Source organism: Nuphar pumila, chromosome 13 (assembly GCF_984573655.1).
Source record: "Nuphar pumila chromosome 13, dmNupPumi1.hap1.1, whole genome shotgun sequence".
NCBI classification, from domain to species: Eukaryota; Viridiplantae; Streptophyta; class Magnoliopsida; order Nymphaeales; family Nymphaeaceae; genus Nuphar; species Nuphar pumila.
Genome location: NC_143261.1, coordinates 5,823,230 through 5,833,292, shown reverse-complemented (window position 1 = coordinate 5,833,292; position 10,063 = coordinate 5,823,230). Strand labels below are relative to the sequence as shown.

The window sequence follows — 10,063 nt, the reverse complement described above, 5'->3', positions numbered from 1 at the left end:
AATAATTATCTAAAGCATGTTTTCATCGAAAGATAAAAAGTAAGATTTACCATCTAAAGCATGTTTTTCTTTTTAGAATACATCACACACAGATGTATTCTATATAATTTACTAAACAGAAAACATGTCATAAATGGTAAAGCTCTGTGTTTAGATGAAAACATACTTTAGATATACTTTAAATAGTCGCTTTTCATGTTTAAATGTGTTATTAGAGTGATAAAAAAATAAATGGCTAATATCTCAGTAACAATGATAAAAAAATCAAATGTTTAGTAAATAAACAATGATAAACACATCAAGAGATTTGGATTAAAGCAAAAAAAAATACTTATAACTATATTCTTTTTAAAGCATTTAAGATGGATAGGAGATCAAACTATTTAGAAGCTAAACTATGTTTTTTTTAAGCGTTTAAGATGGATAGGAGGTACCTTTATACTGAAAAGGCTCATTTCTAACAAGAATCCCCAATCTGATGTCATTTTTCACATTTTCCTATTTTTGCATTTTCTTTTTAACTTTCAGCTTTTAGTTTGTCCTATTATTTTTCATGCAACAAAACCTAAGAAGATAAACCCAAGCAATTAAAATTTTCGCCCACCATCTTTAGTGAATGTATTATGTTTCAAGGTGCTATTATTTATATCATCGTGACATTTTCATCGAGGCCCAAACAATGTTGTGTCGCAGGTATGAAAGCAACTCTCCTCCTAATGTATGACTAAATTCAAAATTAAAGCATGATTAAATGTTCCACAGCTTGCCAATCACATATGCAGCATCAGTGATAACCACCACTAGTAGCCAGATGTGATCTTCATGACCTAAGATCATTCTGGTACCATGAGACAGGTATCAACAACCATAAGCCAGCAAAAGCAACTACCTATGCAATTATTCCAAACATCTAGTGGGCAGCACAAACCAGGCAGGATCTTCTTGAACGCAGCTATTGATATAGATATTCCTGTCCCATCTAGAACTAAGCCATTTTTCCAGATGCAACTATGCGGTGCAGCCAATAAAAAACAAACAGGTTGATACACCTAATTTGAACTGAAACATTGAACACCCTAACTTCAATTGCAAATAGCCAGGAGTCACTCTACTTAGGTCTTCAAAAAAAGCAAAATAGCAGCTTGAACAATTGGTGCCGCCAATAGTTACAACAAAACCAAGAATCCTAACAAAGGTGTACCATCAGGTTGTGCAAGTAATTGTTTCAAACCTTTTACCATATGTTTTTGCTTCATCAGATGACAACTATGAAAACTGGAAGGATCTCTGCAAGATGGGTACTCTACCAAGCCTTGCACTGGTATCATACCTGTGCCAGTTCTTGTAAAAACCGAAAAAAAAAGTGTTGCTACTAAATTTTTGTCTATCTTACAAAATATTTCAAAAAAATTGCAATTTGGGCCTAAATCCACATTTCGGATCTAGGACCCATAAAGGGGCAAGCAGTTATAAATAGTATCAACCAAAAAGGAAATAAAAATAATAAAATAAATTTTTTTATTATAAGGTTAATCTGGAGATCCACAATTGGATCCATTTGGATCCAACTTGTGGATCCATATCATTGGGGTTGGCTTACGGGTCTCGGGTCCGGACCCGAGCCGAGCCCTGTGTAACAGGGCTTATAAGAGTAAGGGGCAACCCGATAAGGGTTGCCCGATAAAATCTGAAACGAAAAAAAAAAGAGTAGAAGAAGGGGCAACCCGATAAGGGTTGCCCGATAAGTCTGGAGCAAAAGAGGGACACAGGGGTTAGGGTTCTGAGAGAGAACCCTAACGGTATCGCATGGGGGAGAAAGGGGAGGAGGCCTTGAGGCGCAGCCGCCGGCGGGAGGTTCGGCCCCGACTTTGTCGGGCTATCCCTTTCAAAAGCAGGGGGGGTTCTTGGGTTGGTTTCCCCCTCTCGCTCTTTCTGATTCCCCAAAAATCTCTCTCTCTCTCTCTCTCTCTCTCTCTCTCTCTCTCTCTCTCTCTCTCTCTCTCTCTCGCTGTGTGTGCGCACGCCGGAGGAAGGAGCCCATTACCGGCCATCCGCAGGCATCAAGGGCCCCTCGAGCATCTCCTTTCACGGCAGTTGGAAGGAGCGTCACCAGTCGGCACCCCTCTGCGACAGCCGTCTCCGGCCATCGGAAAACCACCGTAAGAGGTACGGGTCCCCTCTCGTGGAAATAAATGAGCAATCGAACCCCGGTTCAATTTTGTGCTCTTTTTCTTTGGATGGAAACAGAATAAAGGGTTCGGTGGTTTATTAAACCCAAGGGAGTAGGGTCGATTGTATTGTTGAGTGGACTAAGTCTGTGCAGAACCTTGGTTCGGTGGGGTTACTGGTTATCGTAAAGAGGGCTTTTCTTTTACATGTATTGGATTTTTGAACCCCAAATCCTTTATCCTCTGCCCACCCCATTGGAGAGTGCTGGACAGTGTGTTATGGATGATTCGGCTTATGATTGCTGAAATCTAAGGTCGCCAAAATCCTTGTTGGTTCGGCTACAGTCAGCTCTCTTTTAATAGACCAGTTCATTTGGTATAAGTTTGTGATTCGTAGTTCTGTACTGCAAATTCTAAGAAGGGGCGTGTTATTTTATCATCCTGCGTAGTTATATATATACTGTAATGGTCTAAGTTGGCTGACTGGTATGCATAATATGGATTACTTGATCTGTGTTTTGATCTTGCATATTCTATTGTTTTGAGAAGGCTGTAGTTTTATGCTTTGTTGTCAACGGTTGTCAAGGAAGAAATGGATAATAATGATTTATGATTTTTTTTTATGCGTACAAACTGAAAACCGGATTTGGTATGAAATTTGCTCACTCTAAATTTTGCTCGCTGAGTCTGGAAGATTAGATTGATCTATATTTTTTTTTGTTAGATTTGGACCATGTAACACGTATATTTTCATTCCACCAAGCTAGTTAAAATACTACATGTTATGTTAATCCTCGTAAGTAGGAACACTGAACGCTTCTGTTTTACTTGGGAAAGGGCATGTGAGAGGTCCATTATGTGGAAGCAAGATTTACCTGTCTAGTGCTCAGGGTTGGGATAAAATCAGACCCTATGGTTTTCTTTTAAATTGGGATAGTTGTGGCAAACTAGTTACTACATAAGAAGATACCTACCTGGGTTTGACTGTTCCCGGTAGAAGAGTTGTGAGACATTAAAGAAATGCCATTCTTTGAAAAGGGGATTTTTTTCCTCTATGATGTTTAAGTCTTGACAGCATACACAGGCCCAGACCGGGCCTGTGCATATGCTGTCAGACCCAGCCGACAAGGTCGGCTGGGCTGGATGTGTTAAAATATATATATAATGTATTTAATTCCTGCCTCCCTCCTTCAGTGATATATTGTTCGGTTTGACAGGAGGAGTGTGAGTTTTAATAGATGCACATTTTGATGGAAATGAGCAAAGTTATGAGTATACATGTAAACTGTATAGTCATGCTTCTACTAGACTATTGATGTCTCATTTAACATAAGTAAGCGAAATTGCGGGGTTTATTCACGTGCACATACTTGTAGGAGATACGTTTTGATGGATACCTATATGTGATGGAGGTAGTACACGTAGTGAGAATGTAAAAATGACATGCTTATAATTGGGTTTATGGTTGCATGCTTTTGACACTTTGGCCTAGTGTTATAAATAAAACACTACTTTTGCTTTTGTTGTGATGCATTGATGGCCTAATGGGTCATCACGGCCTGTAGAGCCGTGAACTTGGTTGTTTTCCCTATATGTTTAATAGCATCACTCAAACCACTCAAGTTGGTAGGGCACACTACTACACTGTTCTCGTTGTCCTCACGGGATGGGGTCCCGTAAGGGTTCCCGCAAAGGGAGGATGTGGATTTTATGGTGTTGCACACTTAAACAATTGACTTTAATAAGAACAGTGTAACTTATGTTCTGGGATCTTCCATCTGGAGAATGGAGATCTTAGAAGTCCAGTCTTGGGGAGACTGTGAGGATACAAAAACTCCGTGTGCTTAAATTTGGTCCCCTAAACCCGATATTGAGGTTCCTTCTCCTGGCCACGGTTTTAGGGAGAATTCGCCACTTTACCCGGGAGTGGTGTGTTAGTCACAGCTGTGAGGTTATGGTACCAAGAAAGTGGCACTTGTGGGCGTGGGGTGTCCCTTGTGTCCCCGACATTAGATGCGGAGGTCTAATGTTCCGAAGGTGATTTGGTCGAGAGCTAAGTTGGAACCCAGTAATAAAATACAAATTGTGTGCTAAGCTACCCTGGGAACCCAACTTGACCTCGGAGATTTTACCCGTTTGGTGTATCCGCGGGCGATGGAATTAAAAAAGAGGAACTTAAAATTGTATCATTTAATAGGGCATGCATATGGAAACATGAACTTAAATAAAAGAAAATAAGGTGTTCATACATTACACATATATCATGCATAATTTTGCTATGCATTAGATCAGGCATGGTCTGTTTCTTTTCCCTGATATATGTTGTTGGATGGGTGATGGTTACTCTTTAATGTATGTAGAATACCCTGCTTACTCAAAGTGAATACCTGTTATTGATTAAAGTTTATGCATACTTAAATGATGTTGCATGGATGCTTAAGTTGGACTGAGTAGATGTAATAATTGTTTTTCCTCAAGGAGAATTGCATACAATTGTACTTGTGTTCTTTATGCTCATTTATTTTCATTAGAGGGATCTGTACGCAGAATCCTTTGGATTTCTGACCCCTCCTTTTTATGGTTTTTCACAGGAGAAGGAACTCAGTGAAGTGACTGGTGTCTGGGCAAGTCACGGGTGCTACGCACTTGCTGGATAAATCTTAGAGGGACATCATGGCTTTACTTTTGTTTTCCTTTTAGGTTCAATTAATGGATGTTGCACTTTCAATAATTCATTATGCAAATGTCTCTAGACATGTTTATTAGTTTTTCAATAAATGAATAATGGTTTGATGTTGGTTGGGAAGATAAGTGTAAGCTCTATCGTGGTGTGTGGTTATCCAGCGGTGAGTGGAACTGTAAAGGCCCCAGGTCTCTGGGAACATTTTCACATCTAGAAAAAAAAAATCCGCATTTTCGAGGGAATGAGTTGGGGTCGTTACAGTTCTGGTTACTCCTAGGTACATGCTTTACTATCTTTCAAAGTTAACTCGGCTCATTTTGTCCATCTTATAATTCAATCACTTTGTAGCCTATGCTCGACATTAAAAGTGCTTACTATTAACCTATGTCAAAGGGACTCGCCAAAGAGCTTGCCACATCAGCATCGAAGCGGGTTGCCAGGGTTATATGTGTCCAAAATAGACTAACAACTTTGACCAAGACTATTTTGGTCCACTTTAAAAATAAAATGTGTGTGTGTGTGTGTGTGTGGTGGTACCCTCCCCACCGACCCCTCCTCCGGCACCTCTTTTTCTTCCTTCTCCTCCTCCTCTCTTTCTTCGTCCTTCTCTTCCTTCCTCCTCCCCTCGTTGGCGTAAGGGCCGAACCCAAGCTTGTTAGGTTCAGCTCTAGTGAACCCAAGCCTATTGGGTTCGGCTCTGGTGAACCCAAGCCTGCTAGGTTCGGCTCTGGTAAACCCAGGTCTGGGTTCAGCAGAACTCAACCCAAGCTTGGGTTGTGTTCCAAGTTCGGCTGGTTCTTTTTATGAATTTTATTTGAATAAAAAATTACTTTTTTTGGTTTTAAGGACGAAAATGGTGAATTTATGCATGAAGAATGGTAGATTGTTAATTTAATTTAATGCATGATGAATTGATAATATGATAATTGCTTTTATCTCATTAGTATTAACTTGAAACTGTTAAAAATATATATATATATATACCTTCTTTGCACCCCCACACCCAAGTTTTTTTAAAGTGTCGCATCGCCGCACCCGCACCTGTATCCACAATCGAATCCACACCTATGTGACATGGCTATTAACTATATTTATTGATCATATATTTATCGATCATTTTTGTTAATTAACTACACACCCTTGACATGCATTAGATTTTAAGTTCACGAATTTTTTTTTCAACTTTTAGTTCATAACTAATGGCTTATAACATCATATGTGCATAGCATGTAAAATGCAGTATAATTGCGCAATTTTGCATGTGTGTGTATATATACTTATGTGTGTGTATGCATCTGTTTCAATCTTTTTAGAAATTCCTATGCCATACCTTTCTTACCCTGTACCTATGTGACATAGGGAAGGATCATCTGCTGGCTCTCATATAGGCATACACAGGAGATTCAGACTAACTGAAGAGCCATTTAAAGCCCTAGTTTCATCTGTCAACAATACATCAACCTCTAGAGATTACTAGATGCTTCCTGAAACCTCTGCAACTATGACTTGTTTATTGTAGTTCAACAAAGAGGTCATTCTTCTTATATGAAGCACAAACCTACTCTAACTGAAGAAAACACAATTCCTAATAATATTGTAGGAACCAAAATTGTTTTTGTTGTGTTATTTGTAACTGAAAATGCACTATACTTCTTTAGAAGTTTCATGTGTGTGTGGTTGTCAAGATCACCAATCATAACTAGGATTTTTTTCTCTACATAAACATGTCTTGATTCCGTGACAACTAAAATGAGAAAAGCTTTTCCATATTGAAGACATCTAACTTGATTTCATCATGGTAATGTGTTGTAACCCAGGTCACTTTACCCTCTTTTCTTTTAGTAAAGTTATCCTTTTGAAGAAAAAAAGTTGGTAGAAAAGAAAAGAAGATTTATTTGAAGAGTTGTTTAGAAGTTTTTCTGAACTCTTATTTGAACACTTGGTTAGTAGCCTTCTGAACTCTTCCTTGTAGAGCTGTGTGCATTGACAAAGAGTCATTCCAAAATAAAATGGGATAACTGAACTTTATTATATCTGAAGATCTTCAGCCATGAGAATTTCCTGCCAATGTTATTATACAAATAAGGGTACAGTTTACTATATCCATGCCAATAGCATGAAGAAACCAACCATCATTCTTTAAGCTTCAAGTATCCAACCAAATAGCCATGGCCTAGCATGCGACTAGAACTAAAACAGACATAAAATAAAACAAGCTACTTATAGGGTACAAGTACAACCACATCAATCATTTACTTTTATAGTTTACTAAACCAATGCCAATGGCATGGAGACCAAACAAATAGCCATGTCCTAGCGTGGAACTAAAGCTGAAACAGACTGAAAAGACAAAACAAGCTACGTATACCTGTAGGCTCTTATTGTCACTTCAAGCAAATGAAGGATTGCTCACGAGCTTCCAACAAGAGTTCAGAACAAATATTATTACAAAGCAAGGACCATGCAAAAATCCAGCTTAATGACATCATCGTTAAAACTTTCCTGAAACTACCAGTGCTCAGCTGAAATGATTGATCACGAAAACAGCGGTAGTCCAGTAAGCAACACACTCTTGAAATTCATCAAACACAGAAAATCTTAACAATTCCATGCTTGTTGAAGCATAACAGAATAAAAAGATGTGGTCATATATTTTTTTGTTTCCATTGTGCCAACCCAGTGCCCAAAGTATCTCTTTATTTCGCCACAACATTCCTCATGCTTCACAATGGTGCTAAGCACTCAGGTTTTCTTCATGTTCAAATCACATCTCATGCAACAAGTGCAATTTCAGAAAACAAACATGCCCACTTCACATCTCTTGTAGGTAAGTACGGTTGCAACTTCTTCAGAATTTCTCATTTCAAAACATATTTGAAAAAAAAAGAGAAAGAGGAAAACACATGTAGACTTACAATTATGCATATAGACAAGAAGTAGCTCACGAAAAGAAGGTGGAGGAAAAGGAAAGAAAATAACACTCGCTACAACCAAACACCCACCGGTAAAACAAAAAAAAACAAAGAAAACCATAAATTAAATAATGGAAAATTTTCAACATGCAAGCGCAAACGTAAGCCCAATAATTTTCACATTAATAAACAGTCATAACAATCAAGAAAAAACAAAGAAAAGCACAAGGGAACTAGGACAAAGGGGCAGGGAAAAGAAAGAAGGAAGAAAAAAAGAAAAGGAAAAAGATCTTTTTTTCCTTTTCTAGTTTGTTCAAGTACCCAACGACTTCAACTCTTGCAACGTTAACTTGATCTGTTCCTGCACCAGCTCTATCCTCTTCAAATAGACCTCCAACTCCAAAATCTGCTGCTTCCGCCACTTCTCATCGGAGCCGACAGCCTTGAACTCGCCGGGTTTGAACTCGCCAGCACCGCCGAAACTCAAAGGCAACGGATTCATTCCTAGTCCAAACCCCGAGTGTGACGGCCCGTTCACCGCACAATACATCATCTCCTTGAAGATCGGCGACAGGCAACTCCGAACCGTCTCCTCCACCACGCTGTGAACCGAAGGGTTACCGCAGTTACCCCCTGAACCAGTAACCACTCCTCCACCTCCTCCTCCACCGTCCGCCACCGGCTGCGGAGGGGGAGTTGGCTGAGGAGCTTGAGCATGAGATTTCCGCGGGGCCCGCCCAGGCTTGCGCTCAACCACCGGCTCCTCGTCGTCGTCCACCACAGGAGCGAAGCCAGCATGCCATATCTTCTTCGATATCTCGAACGTCAGCTGGTCATGCGCGCTCTTGAAAGCAAAGTCCTTTCCGGAGCTGAGCTTCCGGACAACGTTCCGGTACTTCTTCTTGAGCCTCCGGAGCTTCTCGACGAGCTGATTCTTGTTGAAGTCGAACTGCAGGGTAGCCTTCATCTGCTCGTAGAACGGCGTCATGTCATGGAAATTAGGGTTTCCCCTCCCAGAGTACTCGTAGAACCCGTTGAGCAGCCCGATCTCGTCCTCCTCCGTCCATAGCCTCTGGAACAGCCGGCGCGAGTCCTCCCCGACGGTCACAATAGCCTTCTTCTCCATCTCCGAGTCCCCCGGCGTCACCTGCACTGGGATAGAGAGCGCGACCGAGATCGGCGTCGCCGGCGTCACCCCCTGCGATGCCGAGGACGACGAGCGGATGCGCTTGGTCTCTCCCTCTCCGCCACCGACGGGAGCGAGCGGCCGCTTGCCCCCGCCACAGGCGGAGCCGTTCTCCCTGCCGGAGGAGGAGGAGGAGAAAGAAGGGGAGGAATTGGGGCCTAGGGTTTTGGATGCGGGGACCTCACCCTCGGCCTCACCTTCTCCGACGCCGTCCCCTTCTTCCTCGTCGTCCTCCTCCTCCTCGTGATCTTCTTCTTCCTCCTCCTCCTCCGACGAGGATGCCGAGGAGCAAGAGAGCGGGAGGTCGGGGCCGGGAGGGGACGGCGAGGGCATTTCGGAAATTCACAGACTTTTTGCTCTCCCTTTTGCTCTCCGCCCTTTCGTCGCACTTACTTTCGCCTCCCTCTCTCTTTCCCTCACACGGCACACCGGCGCGTAATCGAATGCGGGCGATAGCGCACAAGCGAGGGCATTTATAATGGGACAGGCTGATGCGATGGCAAGAGCCTCTCGAAATGTCAACCCTACCACGAATCATTTCGCCAAATGACCTTTGCCGAGGTCCGGCTGCACAACGAGCCGAGCTTGAGCAAGCCATTGACATCGGTTAGGCTTCATTAGCTAGATTAAGCTCGGTTCTTGTATTTGTATACGGGGTATTATTAGTATAATATGTATATATTTTGATAGTCATATCATCGCAACAAACAATGGTGTTCCAGCGAGTAAGTTGTTGTCACTCTCAGTATATGTCGCGAGTTCGAACCTGTTCCCTTTCCTGTACGTTTTCAAAGAAATTTTTTAAGGTTAGGTTGTTCATCTCGAGTTGGGCTTGAGTTTGACTCGAGCTGGTTACAGACATAGTGTTCAACATGCATAACCTTTTTAAGAGTTGAGCCAAGCTAGCCCAAGCTCGGCTCAAACCTGGTTTGTGCGCAGCCCTATCCGAAGGTTGAATGCCAGCATCGCTCGATGGATTTGGTCAGATAGAAAAAGAATAACGCGTTCTCTCATATGCGTATGTATGGTAGAGGTATTGGACATAGGGCACTGGCAAGTATGGATGGGTCGGAAGTCTTTGGATTATGGACATTGGACAAATTTGTGCTGCTTA

The 10,063-nt window shown here is 41.7% G+C and overlaps 1 protein-coding gene across 1 annotated transcript; it reads right to left on the bottom strand.

The window, feature by feature from the left end:
• Window positions 1-7,928: 7,928 nt before the first annotated feature.
• Window positions 7,929-9,390, bottom strand: LOC149817610 (putative transcription factor At3g04930). Its single transcript, XM_089984617.1, has one exon. It carries the CDS (start codon window positions 9,280-9,282, stop codon window positions 8,077-8,079), a length of 1,206 nt encoding a protein of 401 aa, XP_089840743.1. The 5' UTR covers window positions 9,283-9,390; the 3' UTR covers window positions 7,929-8,076.
• Between the last annotated feature and the right edge of the window lie 673 nt (window positions 9,391-10,063).

What these genes read in the sequence shown, in the direction of transcription:
- LOC149817610 (XM_089984617.1), bottom strand. Translation starts at nt 9,282, where the DNA reads ATGCCCTCGCCGTCCCCTCCCGGCCCCGACCTCCCGCTCTCTTGCTCC.